The sequence below is a fragment of the Podarcis melisellensis genome (genome assembly GCF_964234715.1).
Source record: "Podarcis melisellensis genome assembly, chromosome: 1".
NCBI classification, from domain to species: domain Eukaryota; kingdom Metazoa; phylum Chordata; class Lepidosauria; order Squamata; family Lacertidae; genus Podarcis; species Podarcis melisellensis.
In genome coordinates this window covers 114,819,489-114,843,019 of record NC_138528.1, presented here as the reverse complement: position 1 = coordinate 114,843,019, position 23,531 = coordinate 114,819,489, and the positions used below count along the sequence as shown (strand labels likewise).

The window sequence follows — 23,531 nt, the reverse complement described above, 5'->3', positions numbered from 1 at the left end:
CAGGCGCCGGCATTTCCTGGAGGAGGAGTCGGAGGACTCGGCTGGGGGCCTAGGCCAGAGGACGGCTCCTCCTCCCGCTTCTGCCCGTTACTCCGCCTCAGAGCTGCGGCCGGGACGCGAAGCGGGCCTGAAGCCGGCGAGGCCGAACGAAGCCAGGCTTGTGAAGCTGAGGCGGCCGCCAAGGCCTCGCGCGACGGGTAGGCTCCGCTGTAGCTCCTCGCTTGCCGCTTCGCAGCAGCGTTCCATCCCCGCTTGTCGGGCCCAGCACGTGTGAATGAATGCCGACCGGGTCCCCAAAGCGGTGATATATATATATATATCTCCCAAAAGACAGTTTCTGGAGAGGTAGCCGCTCGTGAACACGAAAAAGCAAAGAGCCGTGAGGCGTCTTAACCTGTTTCCTTCAGACGTAAACAAATCCCTGCGCTACGGTCACAGGTGAACGACGTGTGGAAGTCGCAACACGCGTGTTTGCCTTCACGGGGAATTGGGAGCTTGGTTAAGCACATCATCTTTTCCGTGACTCTTTGCGCTTGTGTCTTACAAGCGGCTGTCTCTCCTAATCTCAAATTAGGTAAACTTCAACCTAATTTTTGAATGTTGGGACGCTTTCCGAGTTAGTCTGGGGCTAGGCTCAAGTCTGCACAGGATATTATTATCTGCCACATTTCATTAAAAAAAGACTTTTGAAGTGCCACAACTACTTTTTCTTAACCCCTCTCATCTTTTTGGATAACATTCAGACTGCAGGATAATAATCCTGAAGCCTGTGGCATTTTAGCCTGTTTTATTATGTATTTTGTGCTTTCTATATTGTAATTTTATGTTGTGGACTGTCCTGAGATCCATGGGTATAGAGTGGTATACAAATTTAGCAACAATAACTAAAGCAGCCGCAGCAGCAACAATGTTTTTGTGGACTTATATTGGTCTACAAAAATGTATGCCATGTTTTTTGTTGCAACAAACTTAACAACAAGTTTATTGGGGGGGTGGCATATCCTTTCTGGGAAACCCAGCCAGATGGGTGGGGTATAAATAATAAAATTATTATTATTATTTATTTTATGGACTAGAAGCTACTTTGTCAGATGCATCAAATGTTAATCTTCAACAGGCAGGTTAGATGGAGGAAAACATGTATTTGGTGGTGCCAAAAGGCCACACGAGGTACCGTCTGACCTGAAAGCCACCATTTCCCAACAACAGGAAGAACAACAAACAACTTGAAAGGGAGCCTCAAAGTCTGAATTGTTGATAGAGTTTATCAGTAAATTTGATGGTGGTGTTTAGGACTCAAATCAGTTCCAAGGTTTTTTTTTTTATCCCACTACAGATTTAGTTTTACGAAACTAATTTAGGAGGGTTATGTTATCACCGGGACGCGGGTGGCGAGGGGTAAAAGCCTCAGCGCCTAGGGCTTGCCGATCGAAAGGTCGGCGGTTCGAATCCCTGCGGCGGGGTGCGCTCCCGTCTTTCGGTCCCAGCGCCTGCCAACCTAGCAGTTTGAAAGCACCCCCGGGTGCAAGTAGATAAATAGGGACCGCTGGGCAAAAAGCCCAGAATTAAGTTTAAGATATTAACGGACGCAAAAGAAAGAGGGGGCTTTGCCCTGCCAGACTTAAAGTTGTACTATGAAGCCGCAGCTTTCTGCTGGCTAAAAGACTGGCTACTTCTGGAGGACACGGATGTGCTGGATTTGGAAGGTTTTAACAATGCATTTGGATGGCATGCATATTTATGGTATGACAAGGTTAAGATCAACAAGGTCTTTAAGAACCATATTGTCAGAAAAGCAATATTTAATGTCTGGACAAGATACAAAGACTTATTAGAAAACAAAACACCGAGGTGGCTGTCACCTTTGGAGGCCAAGGCCCGAAAAAGACCCAATATGGAGGCCAATTGGCCAAAATATTGGGAAATACTAGAAAGGGATGGAGACAATTGGAAACTGCAGAGTTTAGAGAAAATGAAAGATAAAGTGCGAGACTGGTTACACTATGCTCAGATTAAGGAAGTGTTTAAGATTGATAAAAAGTTAGGATTCCAGGTGGAGAAATCGAAACTGGAGACAGAACTGCTAGAACCTAAGACCAAGGTACTTTCAAAAATGTATAACTTGCTGCTGAAATGGAACACACAAGACGAATTGGTTAAATCGGCTATGATAAAGTGGGCCCAGGATATTGGGCACAACATTATGTTTGAGGACTGGGAAAGGTTATGGACTACCGGGCTGAACTTCACAGCATGTAATGCTCTGAAGGAAAATGTAATGAAAATGATATATAGATGGTACATGACCCCAGTGAAATTGGCTAAAATACACCATTCGTCTGATAACAAATGTTGGAAATGTAAGGAAAATGAAGGAACATTCTTTCACCTCTGGTGGACCTGCCCTAAAGTGAAGGCCTTTTGGGAAATGATATATAATGAGTTAAAAAAGGTATTTAAGTATACCTTCACCAAGAAACCAGAGGCCTTCCTTCTGGGCATGGTCGGCCAGAACGTGTTAAAGAAGGATAGAACATTTTTTATGTACGCTACAACGGCGGCAAGGATACTTATTGCTAAGAGCTGGAAAACCCAAGATCTACCAACACTGGAAGAATGGCAGATGCAGCTGATGGACTATATGCAACTGGCCGAGATGACTGGCAGAATCCGCGACCTGGGAGAGGAGAGGGTTGAAGAAGACTGGAAGAAATTTAAGATTTATTTACAAAAGTATTGTAATTTGGTTGAATCCTAACAAGGAAGCCAGAGCAGAAATAACTGTCTACCATTAAAATTATAATTTTTTATTTGAGTTTAACCTAAACATTGCACTTAAGAGTATAAACAAGATGATAATTTGCTTGGAAAAATTCGTTTTTAATGATGAGAGTGGAAGCGGGAGACGTGAGGGAGTCCGCAATAGAATGAAAAGATGTTATGAAACCTATTTTGTTTGTTAAATATGTATCTGTAAAAAATCTTAATAAAAATTTTTATAAAAAAAAAAAAAAAAAAGATAAATAGGGACCGCTTTCTAGCGGGAAGGTAAACGGCGTTTCCGTGTGCGGCTCTGGCTTGCCAGAGCAGCGATGTCATGCTGGCCACGTGACCCGGAAGTGTCTTCGGACAGCGCTGGCCCCTGGCCTCTTGAGTGAGATGGGCGCACAACCCCAGAGTCTGGCAAGACTGGCCCGTACGGGCAGGGGTACCTTTACCTTTACCTTTATGTTATCACCAATTACTGCTGTTATGCATGGTCACTGTTCTTTCTATATATGCGTAGGAATGTCACAGACTGTACCTATTGACTGTACCTATTGAATCAGACCCACATTTTACAATCCCATATCCTATTCCCATATGCACATGGATTTGATTCACTTTTTACAGAGTCACAAGACTTTTCACTGGTTTTGCTGCAGCAGACTATGCTTCCGAAAGTCTCATGCGCACACATGATTATTTGTGTCCCCTGTTTCAAATATTCTGCACACAGTTATGGGGAAGGCCATCTGATCTCCAGAATGTTGATACCTCTCCATAATAGTGGGAATTGTGGGGTTAATATAAGTGGCACCATCATTTGGGGAAAAGGAACATAACATTCTATACAACCTTGTGCTTTCATTCAAGTATTAGTGTTCCCCACAGTTGTCCTCCTTCACTGGTCATTTATCATATTACATAATTTTCCAGGATGGCTTCTGTGATCACTGAACCTTCCTCCTGTGATACGTTTGTGGCTCTGCCTCCAGCCACTACTGGCAGCAGGATCATCTTTGGGAAAAATTCAGATAGGCCCTCAGATGAAGTCCAGGAGATTGTGTACTTCCCTGCTGCAAGTCATGGCCCAGGAGAAAAAGTTGAGGTAAGATCAAAGCATTTAGAAAAATAGCACAACCATATTGGGATGCTTTTTCTATACTTTAAAGGGTCAAGTAGTGGAACAAATATTTAGTTCCACCAAAGAAAAATCTAATTCTGATGCATCAACTGACTGGAATTGGTAGCCATTCACAAATGTCAGTTATGAAGTTTAGCAGGAATGGACATAGTATCTCTTAAGAACATTGCTGTATAAGTCACACCACAGGCCAGTCTTGCTCTGTACTGCCTACATTTAACTCAGTGGCTCTGTCAGATTTTGGATGGGAATTTCCCAGCCCCATCTGGAGAGGCTAGGCATTAAAAATGGAACTTTTTGCATGCAAGGCATTTGCTCTACCCCTAAGCTGTGGTTTAGCTTTCAAAATAATACTAGGCTCAGTAAAAATACTGAGTTGGAATTTGAAGAACCTGATTTTTACTTATTCCCTCCTGACATTGCAGGCTCCCATCTCACACTCAGTGCTATTCGATTGTTTCCCAACAATTTGGAGAGCCTTTTTGGGAGGCAAAACGTTGGGAAGTCCACTCACATCAGTTTAAATCCAGTCCATTGTGTAGAATTCAGGAAGTGTTTTTCTTATGTGTTTTCTGGAATTCTTTTTATTGCAGTGTACTTATATAGAAATTGAACAAGCACCAGAAACTTATGCAGTTGTTCTGAGTCGCCCCTCCTGGCTCTGGGGTGCTGAAATGGGGGCCAATGAGCATGGAGTCTGCATTGGGAATGAAGCAGTGTGGGGGAAGGAGGAAGTCTGTGATGATGAAGCCCTCCTAGGCATGGATCTTGTCAGGTTTGCAGACAATATGATTTAAATAAGCTGTATAAAACGCAGTTTTGAAATGTAAAAAGCGAGACTTGATGGACTGATTCACACATGAACTGATCCCTCTTCATTGTCTTTAATCAACATTTGATAACTTGTGTAAGCAATCGCCTACACTTTCACACAAGCAAGTTGTAATTTTGCTGTTTCACATTTGATACAGTCATTTAAAGGAATAGATCAAGGATAGGACTTTGGAAGGGATGCGGGTGGCACTGTGGGTTAAACCACAGTGCCTAGGACTTGCCAATCAGAAGGTCGGCAGTTCGAATCCCCATGACGGGGGCTGTTGCTCGGTCCCTGCTCTTGCCAACCTAGCAGTTCGAAAGCACGTCAAAGTGCAAGTAGATAAATAGGTACTGCTCCAGAGGGAAGATAAACTGTGTTTCCGTGCGCTGTTCTGGTTTGCCAGAAGCAGCTTAGTCATGCTGGCCACATGACCCGGAAGCTGTACGCCGGCTCCCTTGGCCAATAAAGCGAGATGAGCGCCGCAACCCCAGAGTCGGCCATGACTGGACCTTTACCTTTAGGACTTTGGGTAGATTAGGCCTTGAAGCAGAATGCTAGGTCTACTGCTGTTGCTAGACAGGAAAACATATGTGTTACCTGATTATGGAACAGATTCTTTTTGCCTAGTGTAGATACTATGAAGACTATTAGCTTCTTAGAAAGACACCCTGCTGATATCAATAAACAATAGAAACAGTATTGCTGGGAAAATCCCGCTTAATACTAAAATTAATAAGACAGACACATACTTTTTGGTGATCTACTCATCTGTGTAGTGGCAGCAGAACACCCTATTTTGTGTTGCTGCTCTCTGGAAGTAGGCCCCTCATTCTAAGTGTTTATTTACTAGTGCAAAAATCTTAGTGTTGTAAGAGCTTTCTTCACTCTAGATTTGGCTCAGATCAGTTCTTAAGCAAAGAAATCTCAGACAGACCTCTTCCCTCAATGGAGGACCTATAGTCTAATGGTCTAACTAGCTGTCACCACTGGTTTTCATTTTGCCAGTCTAGTCAGTCACAACTTATGGCTGAGTGTAAGAAACATCTGCTTTGATGCAACTGTAGCTCTAGCACCCTGCAGAAAGGCAGTCAAGACTCAGCTGCCACACTTGCCTTCCTAACCTGTTTTAAACCATCTTTTTAGGCTTAGGCTTTGGGGGGGGGGGTAGGGAGTGGCATGCATACTAGGTGGACAATGACAGTTCTGTGGGTGCTAGCAGCCTCTTTGTGGGAATAAGTATTTTCATCATAAAAAACTTACATTAGCACCCACTGTAATAAGCCTTATCCAGGACATGAGATACATGTGCAGCTTTCTAACTCATTGAGTAAATGTGCAATAATATGCAAATTCAACATTCATAAGAATTTCCCCAAAAGCTAACACTTCCGTATGGTTTTAGGCTTGGACTGGAAAGAGCTAATACCGCAGAAAAAGCTGTTGGTGTCATTGTTGACTTGCTGGACAAGTATGGTCAAGGTGGAAACTGTATGGAGAGTCATATGGCATTTACATACCATAATAGTTTTCTGATAGCAGACAGAAAGGAAGCTTGGATACTGGAAACCTCTGGAAAGTATTGGGCTGCAGAGAAAGTAGAAGGTAGGTATGGACAATTATCTTCACTTAATTAAATTCTTCTCAGATTATAAGTGTATATAAAAGTGGTATAACTGGTGCTAGTGTGTTTTCATAGAAAGGCAGCTTAGTTCCTCATTCAAATGAAGATATTTTGCTCACTGATAATCTCTTATCTGCCAGCAGTGATTTAACCAAACAAGATGAAACTGGTGGATCATGGTGGTAATAAGAATAAGAATAAGAATAAATACATGAAGGTCAGCTTCAGATGTTGTGTCAAACATTGTTGACTGCCGGTAGCAAGCTTTGGGCTTCCTCTTCCCATCATGTACTCCAAATCCCTCCTTCAATTATTTCAAACCAGGAAGTATGTATGCTTTGATGTTGGAATTGAACATGCTGTGGTTACTGCAATTCTGTTTTTGAGACAAAGTATGCTTAGTAGTAGGCAGACTTGCTGATCAGAAGGTCGGCGGTTTGAATCCCTGCGACGGGGTGAGCTCCCGTTGCTTGGTCCCAGTTCCTGCCAGCCTAGCAGTTCGAAAGCACGTCAAAGTGCAAGTAGATAAATAGGTACCGCTCCTGCAGGAAGGTAAACGGGTTTCCGTGCGCGGCTCTGGTTCCCCAGAAGGGGCTTAGTCATTCTGGCCACATGACCCGGAAGCTGTATGCCGGCTCCCTCAGCCAATAAAGTGAGATGAGCGCCGCAACCCCAGAGTCGGTCACGACTGGACCTAATGGTCAGGGGTCCCTTTACCTTTACCTTATGCTTAGTAGTAACTATCATTTGCCCAATTTGCCACAGCAAACTATAGCTATCATGAACTAGAAAGTGAAGGAGGGTATTAGAACATGTCAAGGGAAGAAGGAGAGCACAAGCATGAGGTTCAAATCATAGTTCAGTTGCAATGTCTGAAACATGCTAAAGAGGAGAGGTGAAGAAATTCATTTTTATTTACCGTAGCTGATTGATAACCTGCTTTTCAAGAAAAAAAGTCTTGTCCATGCAGCTTACAGAATAAACATCAAAATCATAATCAATAAAATACAGGCTTAAACAATTTAATACATCTATAGCAAACTATTGCTAAAGAGCCAGCGCAAAAACAATACTACAGCACCATTCAACAACTTTTTATAACTTTAACCACTAAAGGCCAGAGTAAAAAGATGGGTCTTTAGGCCTGTTTTGAAACTAACTAGGGATGAGCCTAGCTTGATCCCACGTGAAACTGAATCCCATATTTGCAGGGCCAACACTAGGGAAGGGGAAGAAAGTTGATTCGGTTCGCATTCAAAGCAAAATCTATCAAATTTGCACTTTCTGATACTGTGTTAGAACTGAAACATAGCCATCCCATGAAATTTCTATTTATTCAGATTTTGCAATTCAGTTCTCCAACCAAACAATGGAGACAAAAATGCATATATTAAGAGAATGTGTGCTGTATGGGACAATAAATACCACAAGAACTAGGGAATGAGGGGCGGAAGCAACTGTTTCCTATGAGGATGTTATTGACCCTAAACCCAAATGCCTACTAGTTTGGGGAGGCCTTTTGGGTCATGCTAAGGGGCCTCTTGGGTAGTAAGGTCAACAGTACAATCCTATGCATGAAAAAGTCCCACTATAGCTCAGCAGGCCTCGCTCCCTAATATGTAGGTTTTATTACTGCAGTCTAAGATACTGTTTTTACCACTTTTCAACAGAAGGAGTACGGAATATTTCCAATCAGCTATCAATAACAACCAAGATTGAGCGTGAGCATCCAGAAATAAGGAATTATGCTATAAGCAAAGGCTGGTGGGATGGAAAAAAAGAATTTGATTTTGCTGCTACCTATTCATACGTGAATACTGCCAGGATGACTACTACCAGAGGCAGATACTGTGAAGGCTATAAACTTCTGAAGAAACATGAAGGTACCTTTGTTGAGTCATGAGTGACTTTAAATGCTTAGAGAACAGATTAAAACATCTCTGTCCTTGTAAAAAAGTACGGTACATCATTTGATGATGGAGATGCTTAATTTTACGAGTTATTAGATGAACACGCCTTCAAAATATTAGATCTGTTAATTTCTTTTTAATTGAAGTGAAAAGAGAAAAAAACACATTTCAAGGATTTTATTTTACAAGGAATAATTTTTTCTGCTTTTCTGCACTAAAGGCACGTAAGATTTTTTTTTTTTTAGATTGAGATTAAGTCGAGTTTGTCATAGCAGGTCCATCACCCACAATATCTTTCTAGATCAGTTCTTCTTTTTCTCCTTAGTATTATTGCTATTATTTTATTTTATATACTGCTTATGTGCCAAAATGGCTTATAAGCCGTTTACAACTGTAAAATCAATTATTAAATAAATACCTAATTAAAATACACAATTCCATCAGGCATTACAATATCCCTAATTAACATATACAACAGAACAAGCCAGTTTTATTGTATGATGATTAAAAAAAAAGAAAGATCAGAAATCATTTCAGGGGAATGCTTTCCTAAACAGCTAGAAGCACCTTGTCCATATCTTGAGGCATCAATAGCTGGGACGCACTGGATGTCTCACTAGAGACTACGTATATTAACAGCAGCAGCAGCAGCAGCAGCAGCAAAATCAGTATGAAAACGAATTATTTTGTCCTCAAAGTGCCTAGCAAGCAGCAGGCCTTTTGATAGCTCACATGCACCATTGGCTGGAGCAAGTAGTATCAACTTTATCACCGCTCAAAAGAGCTCTTCTGGGTGGCTACTTGAGGACATTATGGAAACAGTAATCTGGGCCTTTTCCACTGCCACAATCGGTATGTGATAGTTAGGGTTGTGCATTCTGAACAGTTTTCACATCAAGTCATGTGTCGGCTTCATTGCTTAGAGCTCTGAAGAGAACCAAGGAATTCAAGGAGCCCTGGAGTATCAGACAGAGCACTCTGGGGCAATCATGTCAATAGCCCTTCTCATCTTGATGTTCCACAGTGGGGCAATGGCCTCAACAGAATCACCAACGTTTGACCTTTATGGTGTCTCCCCTTCTCTCTCTCACCAGAAGATATTTGTAGCAGGCTTGTGATCCAAGAACCACATGGAATATTTACAGTGATACTACTAGGATAGAAGAATAGCATTTGCAACATCTTGCCACGTACCCGCAAAGAACAGGGTAAAAAAGTTTGTCGGCTTGAACAGGATTCTGTAGTTGGCTTTTTGGCTCAGCCAAGGCCTATACAACAGCTGAGCAACTTAGGCCATACTTGTCCCTAGCTCAGGGACAGGGAACTCCTTTGTAGCCCAAGAGTGACATTACCCTCTGGGCCACTTCCTGGGGCCACATGCTGGTGACAGGCTGGACAAGGTCAGTGGGCAGAGCAACATATGTGAATTCTACAGCAGGCTAGTTTCTACACGTGAGACATCCCTCTCTGTTCTTCATTCAGGAAAGCAAGGAGCACTATCAGATTTCAAGGACACATTTCAGTCAGGCATAAGTGCTCAGGGGGAGTGTAGAGCAGGGCTTGTGCAGGGTGTTGTCTGCAGAGTCCTGAAGGCCAGATAGGACTCCAAGAATGGCTCATCTCATGCTTTGAGGACTTTGGCTTTGGAAAATGAATATAACACCACAGGATACTAGAAGAGCACATTTGAACACCCCCCGACTTTTGTGATCTTTATAACAGCCGTCACTTGATATTGTTTGCTTATTACACGTGTATCAAAATTTCATGTATAGTTATGTGTTGAAAAAATAATAACGTAAGCCCAAATAAAATTGCACTCCTGTTTCAATATTCATTCTGCTGAGCCCTACCGTCCCCAATTGTAGCAGTTATTCTGTGCTTCCTAGTGGATTACTTGAAGCTATAATACCCCTGTGATCATGCAAATCCTACATTAATTTGGGGAATTGTAGGTTCTGAATACTGAACATGTTTAATACCTGTCTAATGTGATGGCCTTGTTGAGGTTCTATCAGTGCCTTCATTCTAAATCCCCATTTTTCAGATACTTACCTCAACCATTTTTAAGTCACACCAGGTGTTCAAGTTATCAGTCAGATGCAGTTTAAGCTGTTTCTTTTCTACATACCTTGAATGAATCATTATTGTAACGCACTAGTCTCTAAAAAATTTCAGTACTTTCAGGTGTTTGGTTTTTTTTTTAAAAAAAGATTTTCCAAAATTGGTGCAGAGGATTTATTTTTAATATTGAGATTGTTATTGTAAAATGGCCACTGGGTATTCTGAACTACCAGGTGGGCAATGATGGAAATCTAAAGTGGAAAAGTATTTTTATGTAAATAGCATAAAACAGAGATAGATGCATTTATACAGATCAAAGAGGCCGGTAGCCAAGTATTTGGCTGCTTATTTCTAGTGAATAGATAAATCCCAGCCTTTCTCACCTTTTCGATGCGTGGCCATGTGTAGTTCTCCTCTAGCCCAATTTTCTCTCTCTCTTTTCATTCACCTATTAGACTTGTCCTCGCTCCTTCCATCAAAACCTTTTATTCTTCTGGAGCACTCCTTTCCCCAGTCTTACTTTCTAATGCTCCTGCTTATTCTGCCCCATTTCTCCTGGGACAGTAGCCAGAAGCCCTTCTGACTTTTGAGTTCTGAGAAGCAGCTAAACCAAACGTTGCTAGAGACCTCATTGAAATACAACCCTTGCAGTACAGATAATAGAGACTTCCTGGTTTTGAGAGTTAACAGTAAGCACCCTGAAAGAGAAGAGCATGGATGGATCTCTTCCCACACACTTCACTCCCCGCCAAAAGAGATGTGCAAGCTCCTTTTCTACTCAGTACTTCTTCATGCTTTATTGCTATTATCTTTAAAATGCATTGTATCTAATTTTCTATTTTAAATACACTGCTTCGCATCTGTGTGCTTAATTCCAACTAGAATTTGAGTTTGGGGTTTTTAAATAAATAAATAAAAAAAATCAACGCAGCGCCATGCAACTTGTTCAATCAGCAGAAGGATTTCTTCTTGTACAGAGGAATGTTCTTCCTCTCTCCTCCCTAAACCTGTTGTGGGGTTTCTCCCAACTCTTGGAGCAGATTTGGGGACAGCAGGGAGAGGAGAAAGAGGAAGTCCTAATCTAATCCTTGCACCAGCTTAATTGTTTAATTGGATATCACCTTACATTTCTATACTTCCCCAGAGCACTGAGAAAAGTTTTCCACATTTAGGGAAACTTTGTTTCCTTGCAGAGTGGTAGTTCCCCAACAAATTTAGTATGGTTCTCTTCATTTTTATTTGCAAATCCCCTTTTATGCTGGCTGACTGGGATGGGAAATGGAGCACAGAAGGCCATACATAGTACATTGACATGTAGCCACCCATTTAATTTTATTTCTGTTTCCTCCAATATTAAATTTAGCATCTAAAGATGTCATAAAGCAGTATTTCATGAGAAATACATATTTTAAAAGATTAGAGCCATCAATTGTTTTGTGAGATTCTTCAGGGAATCCAAAAACGTTGCAGAGAAAAATAATTTCCCCGTTCTCTAGCAGGTACAGAAAATGACAACAAAAAAGATTAAGAGGTTGGAACACCTTTTTGTGCTGAAACATTTGGTCAGTTTTCTTTTAGTCAAGCAAAAAAGGTTAAGGAGTATATAACAACTTTTATATTACACTAGAACTTGAATTATCCAGTATCATTAACTGACAACAAATTTAGGAGACAAAAAAACCAAACAAACCCCACAGTGCGTAATTCATTTAAACTATTCACTGCCAAAGATATGATAGCCATTCATGTATTATTTTGTCAGCTTTTCAGAGGCTGATTTTCCACTATTTGAGATAGGATGCCAGACAGATGAATTCTTTGTCTCATACAGAAGGGCGCTTAATGTAGAAAGAAGTGATTTCTCTCTGGAACATTTCTGGAAAATCTTGTGAGGCTTGAAACTGGATGACTCTTTAATGTCTCGACATTTTTAGTACCCATGGGAAATAATATTTTTGGACAGTGTAATGGCGGGGCCCTCTTTGATTCTGCCATTCATGTTTCACTTACCATTTTCCTAATTGTTCCTTAGTTTGAAACAGACATGCATGTGGTTTTCAAACTGGTGCTATTAAGTAAACTATGCATATGTAACGAATAATGTTTTGTCTTGCATAGGCACAATAACAGCTGAGACAATGATGGCAATCCTTCGGGATAAAGAGAGCGGCATTAATATGGAAGGAGGCTTTATGACCACTGGAAGCATGGTTTCCATACTTCCTCAGGAAACCAGCCTCCCTTGCATTCATTTCTTCACTGGAACTCCAGACCCTGACAGGTGACTCTTAACAATTTATGATAAAGACTAAATTCCTAGCCCTATTAACTTTCCTTTGAGCAACTTATTTATGATCGACCTTTAACAATGTTAAACATAAAACCCCAAATTTCACTGAAGTCCAAAATATAATCCATAATGGATGAAACTTTCACACACAGAGACAGGACCAAGAAGAGCCATAAAAGAACTGAAGCACAAAAAAGGGCTGGAGATTAAGGCCTTGTTTTGACATAACACTAAGCTTAGTGAGGGACGCAGGTGGCGCTGTGGGTTAAAACATAGAGCCTAGGACTTGCCGATCAGAAGATTGGCGGTTCGAATCCCCGCGACGGGGTGAGCTCCCGTTGCTCAGTCCCTGCTCCTGCCAACTTAGCAGTTCGAAAGCACGTCAAAGTGCAAGTAGATAAATAGGTACCGCTCCGGCGGGAAGGTAAACGGTGTTTTCGTGCTCTGTTCTGGTTTGCCAGAAGCGGTTTAGTCATGCTGGCCACATAACCCTAACCCTTGGCCAATAAAGCAAGATGAGCGCTGCAACCCCAGAGTCGGCCATGACTGGACCTAATGGTCAGGGGTCCCTTTACCTTTAAGCTTAGTGAGAATGGGCAAGCATACAGGTACCCAAGGAGAAAATTGTGACCATTTTTCTCCGCTGGTTTGGTTTAATATTGCATGCAAAAACAGCCCCCAGACAAACCACAAAGGGTAAACCAAGAACAAACTTTGGTTACAGCTCGTTGTTTGTTTGGAGACAAACTATGACCCTGGGTTCAGGTGTAACACGATACCATGGTTTAGCTCTGCGTCATGCAGCAGTTGCAGTAGGACCAGAGGAGGAGTGAAGCAGCCACAAGTTTCTCCCTGAGTACCCATATTCTTGCTCATTCTTACCAAGCCATACCTTGGGCTTAAGTGTTACATGTGAACTGTCATATTTGTTAGTCAAATTGCACCCCACCCTTCTTCCTGAAGAAGCTGAATGCATTTTGAAATATGTGAGGCTTCAGCAAGTCTTATGAGGAAACATGAAAGATTTCCCTTGAGAAAAGGTAGCCTTGAAACGTGCTAGAATCTCTCTTCTTTGTTCTAAGCACTGCAACCATTATTGGACAGTGCATCCTGTCTGATTTTAATAGAAAATACTCCTGAGTACATGTGATTAAAACGAGTAGCTCAAAGAACTCTCACTTGTAGACTGTATAGAGTAAACAGATAAGATATTGTAATGGCTGTGTGCTAGGAAATAGTTTAACCTTAACGTCCGTGGTGGAAAGCAGCATTCATTGTGCATTTGCTAATTTTCTTTTCACTTGGTGTTTCAATTTATTCTCTAGGTCTGTCTTTAAACCTTTCATTTTTGTGCCAAATATTACGCAGTTGCTAAAAACCAGCTCCCCAGTGTTTGGTCCTGAGGATCCAGTTAAAAAGCAACCACGATTTCAGACAAAGCCAGACAGAAGACACAAACTCTACAGAAAACATGAAAGTGCAGCTCTTGTGATGGAGTCTTCAAAGGTGTGTTAATTTAAGTTAAATCTCTGGGGGTATGAGGGGTATGGACTTTACATAAATCCTTACACTGATTTTTATTTTAATTCCATTGCAATCATGCTGATGTAATTTAATACTTCAGTCTCCAGATGGAGAGAGACTGCTCTGGCATCTAACCTTTCAGTCACAGGGCCAAAACATAGTTCTTGAAAGGTCAAGAGGATATTAGCATATGCATATCTTGTTTCCTATGCTCAAGCAAAGCCAGCTAAACTCAAATACTCTTTGAAAGTCTGCTCCCAGGGAGAGGGAAGAGAGTATTGATGCTTGCCAGTTCAGCCCACTATCTTTATGTGGCAGGTTGTGGGTGGACGATGCAACTGTGTGACTTACACCAGTCTTGCAACAAAATAACAGTCATACCTCAGTTCTCGAACACCCTTGAACTCATACGTTTCGGGTCCCGAACAATTGAAAACTAGAAGCGAGTGTTCTGGTTTTCTAATGTTCTTTTGGAAGCCGAACATCCGATGGGGCTTCTGTGGCTTCTGATTGGCTGCAGGAACTTCCTGCAGCCAATCAGAAGCCATGCTTTGGAAGTCGAATGTTTTGGAATTCAAACAGACTTCCGGAACAGATTCCATTCGACTTCCAAGGTACGACTGTACACTGTTTTCTTGCAGGTAGAGGTGGAGCTAAAAAATGTTTTCCACCAGGGATAAGTAATCTTCTCCACCTAGCAGGCCAAATCTTTATCTGTTTCCTCTCCTGCAGGCCAACTCTGACAGGTAGGTGGGACAATCACATGATGTCATTATGGGATCAGATGACTGACAGGCGAGTTGTTCCTCCAACCTGCCAAAGTCCCTTGTGCAGTGCTTCCCTACAGCCAACTTGGGAAATGCTACCTTCAAGCAGGCTTGAACTCCCTGCCCACAAGCTAATAGGCAGTAGGAGCACAACTTGCTTCACTAGCGTGAAGTGCTTTGCACTGAACACAGGAGGGAAAGAGCTCCATTTTGGCAGCTATTTCAATGCAAACCACTTCGAGGTTATCAGAGCAAGATGTGCTGATGAGTGGTGGGAGATCACTTTCACCTCCCCCCCCCCCATTATTCCTTTGTAGCTATGTCGGCACCCAACGCAACAGATGACATTAGGTATGGGTCAGGTGGGTGAGCTTTCGGATCCCTGCCAGGCCAAATTTGGCCTGTAGGTCAGAGCTGCCTATTTTGCAGCAGCTAGAAGTCATGTAGACAGTCTGAGCCTAACAGGTGTCTTATCACCAAGCACAGTTGAGCCCCGTAATTTTGAACCCATCAGTTAAACAAACTGGCAGAGAGGAAATTAACCTGCTTGAACTCCTACAACAGCGGATTGTAATATCCTAGGAACAGACATTAGTTTAGGGGGTAGGGAGCAATAAATGTGTGCTCCAAGTCTAATAAAATTCCCCTCCCCCCAAAGAAGTAGCAGTAAAGCACTTAGCTGTCCACCCTTAACTTAGTCCTTTAACATAGTGGGAAAGACAATAAAGTTATTCCCTATGATTTCCAGACAGCAATAGGCTGCTTCATCGTCTGCTGGAAGCCTGTGAACAGAAGCAGCACTTCCGTTAGGGATTGCACTGCTACATTTTGTGTAGGTCTTCACCAGATATGGGTAGGCTGATATGAACCTCTTAATGGTGGATGAAATAACTTTTAGAAGAGTTCATATGTTCAAGCATTACATTGTTAGTTTAATTTAATTTTTTTTAATAGGAAAAGGGGGACATGATATTGGAACGGATCCGAAAGTTGGAGAAAGAGAAGATTAAGGAAATGGAGCATATTCTACAGAACAGGAGCCTTGATGCTGATCAAGCAGTTAATCTTTTCTCAAACTGCACAGAAGATGAAATCCAGGCATATGCGTAAAAAAATACTTGGTAATTTGTTTTACTTCTCAAAGTGGTTTTGTTCTTTGCACATCCCCAGCTCTGGCCAAAAAGCACATTATAATATGGGTATAATCAGACTAGAAAGCAAGGAAATTTTTAATTAGGTTTCAGGAGTGTAACTGACTGTGGCGTTTGCACAGGGCCCCGGTCGTTCCACAGACTATTGACCTTGCACCACCTCAGCTTATCTCTTCCAGTGCCACCAACCAGGTTTCCCCGGTAATATATTCACTCAGGTTGTAACGTATTAACAAAGATTCCAGTTTATTGTGAACGCAAACAAGTTTTAAATACTTTGAAACACTGTAATCCGATTCACTCTCTGTCTAACTCACTCTGACTCCTATGCCTCCCACCCACAAGAAACTAACCAACCAAACTAACTAACTGCCAAAGCCCCTGTGTTGAGCCTTAAACAGTTAGGATCCGCCCCTGGGATTTCTTATTGGTCAGCCTATTAACCCTTTCTCTCCCTCCCCCAGTACATCTTCATAATGAGTGGGCAAACGCCACACTGAGCAACCTCCAAATACTGGCCTTTAATGATGGAGATATTTCCTCTTCATATATTCTGCACTGAAACTGGTGTGCGTTTCTCCCCATCGTAGCACTACCGTCACCTTCTGCCCAGGCTGGTAGGGTTGTAGAGATGGGACTTCTGCCAGAATTTTCTTCCATCCCCCATTGGATTGCTTTACTATAAGAATACATGCACTGTGAGATTTCAACGGGGCAGCAAGTGTGTAACTTCCCAGCTGAACCAATGCAGTTGTGATTTCTCGGTATTTAAATGTGGAAGGGCCTATTCTAGCATGGCTTTCTCTCCTAACTCAGGGAGTCGGTAATGTGAAAAATACCAGTTTCACTTTATAGTGTGATATTATATTAATATATTGACCCTCAAGATGCTTTCTAGTGCAGTCTGCTTACTTGAAGCTAGAAGTCCTGCCACTTCAAGTAGGAGACTTTAAAAAGAAACACCCCAGAATGTAATTGTGAATGGTTAATTTTTAAAATTGACTTGCTAGGGAAGAACAAGTCCTACAGAAGTTTAATGCACGAAGTCCCATTAAAAACAACAAGCTTTAGTTATGGTGACAATTGCTTTTGTTAGAACTTTGCTATGGCTGAAATTTAGCTGTGGTGGATACAGATTTTAAGTGCCCTTATGTAGCCACATGTGTTGAACTTAGGCTAAGAATAATGGTAGAATCCTAAATGAACCAACGGAAAAATTAAGGAATAAATTCTTAGTTATTTCAGGTGAAAGCCACTAAGGTTCTGTAAATGAGGATTGTTTTCGGTGCCCTCACTTGAATGAGGGGCCTGTTTACTGTTTCTTCAAACAAAGGTGTGCTATAAAGCTAAAATTATGCAACAGAAACTCAAAATAATGGAAAGATGCTACTTTTTCAGTTGATATATATAGGAAATGGCACTGCTGTGTTAAAACACAAACGCTTCTACTGCCAAAAAATAAATTGCAATTCTGTGTAGAGAACCAAGAGTGCTCTGTAATTGGTTGTTATACTTGGGTTTTAATGTTTTGCTTTGGGTCACCTTTGTGAGAAAACTCCCCCTCCTCTGGAAATAACTACTGGGTGAGTGTGCAAAATAGCAAGTACATAATTATGTTGGACTTAATTCTGCAGGCAGCAACTTTATTCAACTCTGGAAAGGAATGTACAGAACACCAAGGTTAAACATCTGGATTTATTGAGAAACTGGAGCACAAAAATGCAGAAATGCCAACTACTTCCAAAACACATTTTTCCATAATTCCTCCCAAATTAGGACAAAAGCATGATTGGCCACAGAAATGTAACTGTAATGCATTCCTGTCATTTCAGCGGCAGATCAGATTAAAACCACACTTTATACCAAACACAGTTTTCTACATTGTGGAAGATAGTGTTTCTTCTGTAACATATACAAACAGGCCTGTCAGTTCATGTGTAAGGTTGACATAAAATAGATTACACGTTTGACAGCAAAAGGAAGTGGTTTATTCGTACATTTTGCATGCATATTCATGCAGTTGTGGCTACTGAAATGTTGACTAGGCTGCTAGTCCCGACTCCCTACTATCAGAGGCGAACGGCCACAAGTCCAAGAATACTCTTTCGATCCATACCTCTATAAAAATAAAGCACACACATCACTCATCTGGCAAAAAAGGGTTAGGCAACATAACAGATCTCATGACTGTAGGTGAAGAAACAAAAGTCACATGGCAAATTGTTCCTTCCAGTGAATTAAGTTTATATAAAATGGTCGATAAAATGACCACTCTAGTATCTACTTAAAAAATAAAGGGCATTATTTAAAATACAGTGTTACTTTATGTAGACAACCATAAAAAATAGAGAAACTAATGAGAGGGTTTATTGGCATTTAAGTGAGCATCACTCATTAAGGGGCCTTGTGAAGACGAGAGAGTCCTTAAAATCAGTATTACAAGGTTATCCAACAAACTTAAATAACTCATTTAAGTTGCATATTGAAAGTAGTACCCAAATCTAATTCAAGTATTTGGTCTTTATAGGCTATTGGTCTAATTTAGAAGTGCAAAGTAACCACAACCTCACAGACATCAGAATCTGTTTATTACTTTAAGGTTTGTAAAAGCAAATGGCTCAATGTTCAGAAGTTATAAGCCAAGCTCTTGTTTCAGAGCAATTTATGAGGCTAGGAAAACAAATCATGCTTAGGCTGCAAGTGCTGCACAGAGGCCGCTTTAAAATCCCACTGATTTCAATTGAATTTGAGCAGCTTGATGGTGCACAGGATTGCAGTCTACTTTTTCATTCTTTAAAATGATCGGCTTGTTCACCCAAGAGCTGCTAATGGCAAAAATCTGCTATTTCCCAATTCTAATCCTCAGACACCACAACAATCTTCACAGTCTCATTTATGTCAGTACAAATAGAGGATTTTATGTTCAAAAGGGAGTAACAGACTGGCCAAAATGTGTTGAGTAACTATCCCTTGCTGTTTTGCCAGTGCATCACAATTCAAAAACAGAATTAAACTGGAGAACACAACACTTTCCTCAAGTACAGACTTTTGCAGAGTACTGTTTGCACAGGCAAGGAAACTATTGGGAAGCGGTTCATAGGTCAAAAAATCAAAAATATTTTAAATAATTCCCTGAAATGACTCATTAGTCAGTCTTCAACACATGAGACGTTAATTCTCTTTGGGTAGGACACAAGGAGAACCATATTATCACTAAGAGAACATCACAGAAGAGCGTGAGAACTAGGGGTCAGGAAAGAGTTGGGGCAACTCTCTTTTGGCTAGCTTCAAAGTGCATCCTCGTTTCCATGGCTTTCTACTGCCACACATCTCCGAGGCACAAAGCGATAGTACAACTGCTCGTCCCGGAACTCAAATTCATCGGCAATGTGCTGGATGATGCCTCCTTTCACCAGTCTTTCTCCATACACCACAGCTCCCCCGCGGTCTAAGGCTAGGCCAACTTCCACGAGCCAGTTCACCAGGTCACAGCCACAGAAGACCCCGGCCACAGTCTTTGTGCCACACCTGTATGTCAAAGGAAGGATTCACCCACATGCTCTGTAAATCTCGTACCACCACTGTTTGATGGGTGAAGACAAAGGGGGGGAAATAGGGGGAAACAAGGAAAGACAGCATGACAGTTAAAAGAATTGTTAAAAAGGAGGTCATGTGTATAGTAAAGCATGGTTGTGGGTTTTTTTTTTTTTGCAAAACTGGATTATCTTTTTTCTAAGTCACAATCAACATGCATGCACAAGTCATTTGAAGCGAGCATATGCATAAAGTAACACTCTATGTGGGTTAGTATAGCATGAACTACCACTGGTTCAACATTCATAGTGGTACGAACTAAGATCTCTACTCCGTGTAACAAAGAGGATGGAAAGAGTAGGGGAAATCCACGTTTCAATCAGTCCAACTGCTACCTAGCAGAAGCATTCAGCAGAACAATATACAGCAGAAGTGGCAGTGAACCACTGTACCATTTCAGACTGCAGGGGGAGGATTGCGTGCCTGCATTTAAAAAATGGAGAACAAGCTGGCAGAGGAACATTCAAAGTTGCTTTAGACCAAGCCAGGGTCCATCTAGGCCATGACTGTGGGAACTGACTCTCCAGGGTTTCCCCACCCTACCTGGAGATGCTGGGGACTAAACGTGGGAAATATAATTATGCTGTCTTTACATGCGAGCAATGTATTTATTTTATTGTTTCCATTTGGTTGTGTATTTTTGATGTGTTTTATTTATTGCTTATGACTTTTGTTATGTTGGTAATTGTGTAAATCTTGTCACGTTGTAAGCCGCCTTGAGCAGTTTCAGCTATGGAAAGGGGGCATACAAATAAAATGATGATGATGATGATTCACACAGGCGATCAATCCCCCCCTTACAGTCTAAAGGAGGAACCATTCAGGGACCGTTTTGCCACCTTTCAAACATTCACTAGCACAACGTCTGGAGCAGCTTTCTCTTCCAACTGAGAGCCATTTAAACCCGCTGGCCCCTAAATCGAGGTTACCAAATCCATTGAAAAGCCCTCCAGCCTAGTTCCTGGTGCAGTTGCGCACACCACTTGCCTGCAATGCCTCTGTCTGGCAGGGTGATGCCAATCCTGTATAGCAATTCATACAGCAAGGAGCTTTGAAACAGGGGAAGTGCTGCCTTGGGGGACTGTACGACGATTCGGTTACCTTTTAATGCAATTACGTAACTTGTTTTTCAAGCTTAAATTGAGAATTCTCTATTACTGTATAAGAACAGTAATGGAACTTTTTAAAATTCCCCTAAATTGTCGTGAATATGCAAGATACTGAGAACGACATTTGGAAGAGAAAAAGATCTAGTTCTATTTCCAATGACACAGTGAGAGAAAAACTACCCACGGCCACAAGGGTTGTTCAGAAGCTGACCTGTGATAGTGAATGTTTCTGCTGATCTTGTAAGGAAGCATGTGTTAGAGAGTTAGGGCAAGCCATTATGACCAACTACACAAGGCAGCAAACCAACGTAAAGAAGGAACCCATCAGCATTTTCATTAGAACGAAGAGCAAAAATTTATTTGGATTAGTGAAGTGAAGCAGAGCCAACACACAAAAGGATGGAAGAAGAAGAAACAACAACAACAGAAGAGGACTGATGCAGGACATTCAACTGAGAAGGAGAGAGGGAAAAAAACATTAGAAGAAAAACAGGTACATGAGAAAGGATCGAGAGAAGGCACATATTTCACCACAGTATGGAAATAAGGACGCTCTACAAATGTACATACTCAAAACAAAACAAAACAAAAGCATTTCGTTTCAGAACTTAAAAAACAAAGAATTCAGCAGAATTGTCCTAAGTTGTTCACTCAAGCCATCCCAAGTACTGTTCTAAAATTCCTTTTCAGTAAGTCTATTATATACCCCTCATCCCAAAAGACAAAACTTTTGGGAAATATGTAATCCTGAACTGGAAACCTCACTGCTTATATCTGAAAACATCGTGACAAACACAACTCTCTCATTTGGGAAAGGGGGGGGGGACTTTCTTTCAGGCCAAGGGCTGCAGCACCCTGGTGAAAAGCTGCTGTGGGGGCTGCATTCTCAGAGTGGACAAGGCCAGACCCACATATAATCATACACCCCTAACACCAGACACACACACACACACACACACACACACACACACACGGAGAGCTATTGCCCCATGGACACAAGATCCCATTTTCTCCAACACCCTTCCTCAGTCCTGACTCTGCAGGTGAATGAGCACCTAAACAATGCACAGTTGGGACTGCAAGCCCTGCCTTACAGCTATTCAGAGCCTCAAACTTAATAATGAACTTTGCATCCCAAAGATTGCATGCAAGAAATTGCAAGGTGTGTGGACAGCATTTTGAATATCTGTTAAGGAATGTAAGTACCTTTCTGCTGAGATACACCCACCCGGGCTCTCTGCTTTGGTCTCCTTGCAGCTGATCTTGCAGAGTTAGAAGCCACAATTACACGCTTTGGGACACACAAGTCCCCTTTTGCTTATCAGCTGCTCCTTGAATGAACAGATCCCCACCCGATTTAGGACTTCAGGTACATAATAGGTTTGATCTCTAAAGTGATTAAAAAATACACCACAAAGTCTTCCAAGAGTAGCATCAGTAAGGACTCCATCCGATGGGAGTTTTAAGCCCAAGATTTCTTGGTTTCATGCACTACTACGTGGAGGATGACAGGTTAGAAAACAGCAGCTTCTTCCACCACTACTTTTGAGCTCTTGCATTAAATGTTTGAGGTTCAAATGTTTTAAATAAGACTTTCTAATGGTTGCAGCTTATCCATTGATTGCACAAAATGGGAAGGGTTTGGATTGTTTGCAGTTGCCTGCTTGAAATAAAAATGGGTTGGAAAAGCTGACTAAACAGTTAAAAACACTGAATAGGCTACAAATGGAAAATGACTTGCAGAAATAGGACATGCCTTTATAACATACATATCAGAAACTGATTCCAACATGCAACCTCTGCCAATGCATGCCATACTGTGGTGGGATATATTTGGCTGAACTCTTTACTTTGTTCTCATGAGAGGTTATATTTATTATATGGGGATTTTTTTGTGGTGTTATACTGGAAAAGTAAATAAAAACATTTATTAAAATGTATTTTAAGGAGACGTACCGTAAATTGTTTTTGTTCAGCATGTAAAATGATTGGCTATAATTTGAGCGTGCTAGCATGATCTACTATATATTTTGGAAAGACGTTTGTTCTCTAGGCATATAGACCATCTTTAAAGGTATCGTAAGCAAATTTTGTATGATGGTTCCTGAGATCAAGGAGCAGATTCTTGTCTTGAGTTTCAGGATACAACAGCATGCCATTTTGAATCAACACACCAAACCTTTCAAGACAGCACTCACTTTAATCACTAATTTCAAAACTACACTGAATTTTTGATCCCTTAGAATCCCTCAGCAATGCCAGCCACTTTCCACTAGTCTGACACTATGTTAACTCAGAAAAAGAATCTTGAAAATGATTTCCTGTCATTTTGGTTTAAGACCAAACATACCTTAGTCCAGGAATTAGAAAACAAAACACAAGTCTAGAGGCTTTCACATGCATATTTAGTGTTATTTGGAAATGCTTCCAGCACAAAACACTCAGAGATTAGGACACCAGAACTGATTGCAAAGTGTACCCATCATCCAAGAATAGAAACAGTTTGAATAAATCTTTACATTGATATACAGCCCCACCTTCTGTCTTGGACAATGCTCCTGACACACATCTCTTTGTGGTAGTTAACAAACTGTTGGCACGTCATCCGGATTTCCTCCGGTACAGTGGATTCCCTGCGCTCCGATGTCCTGTTTCCCCAAAGGAATTCAAGCCTGGAGAGAGAGAAAGTCAATCTGAAACAAGCCCACTGAAATATTACAACAAATAAAAAGAAATACCAAATAGGAACGTCTTATTATAAATATCTACGTACATTA

General features: G+C 41.4%; 2 protein-coding genes across 4 annotated transcripts in view; one reads left to right on the top strand and one right to left on the bottom strand.

Annotated features, from left to right (window-relative positions):
* Nucleotides 1-80: 80 nt before the first annotated feature.
* On the top strand, nucleotides 81-17,534 carry SCRN3 (secernin 3). 2 transcript variants are annotated; one of them, XM_081893567.1, is made up of 8 exons: nucleotides 81-197; nucleotides 3,700-3,871; nucleotides 4,501-4,682; nucleotides 6,127-6,326; nucleotides 8,016-8,228; nucleotides 12,438-12,600; nucleotides 13,935-14,115; nucleotides 15,855-17,534. In XM_081893567.1, exons 2-8 carry the CDS (start codon nucleotides 3,701-3,703, stop codon nucleotides 16,008-16,010), a joined length of 1,266 nt encoding a protein of 421 aa, XP_081749693.1. In that variant the 5' UTR covers nucleotides 81-197; nucleotide 3,700; the 3' UTR covers nucleotides 16,011-17,534. The 2 variants fall into 2 exon arrangements, with proteins under 2 accessions (XP_081749693.1, XP_081749694.1); XM_081893568.1 differs by lacking the exon at nucleotides 81-197 and adding an exon at nucleotides 355-574.
* A 198-nt stretch (nucleotides 17,535-17,732) lies between these two features.
* GPR155 (G protein-coupled receptor 155) overlaps nucleotides 17,733-23,531 on the bottom strand; it is a 37,357-nt gene continuing 31,558 nt past the window's right edge. The window contains exons 15-16 of one of the 2 annotated variants that reach the window (XM_081916524.1): nucleotides 23,292-23,426; nucleotides 17,733-19,579 (exon numbers count right to left, since the gene is read on the bottom strand). In XM_081916524.1, coding sequence (XP_081772650.1) covers nucleotides 19,339-19,579; nucleotides 23,292-23,426 — 376 coding nt within the window. In that variant the 3' untranslated portion in view covers nucleotides 17,733-19,338. Of the gene's footprint in view, nucleotides 19,633-23,291; nucleotides 23,427-23,531 lie in introns of both variants that reach the window. The other variant, XM_081916525.1, reaches the window with a different exon arrangement.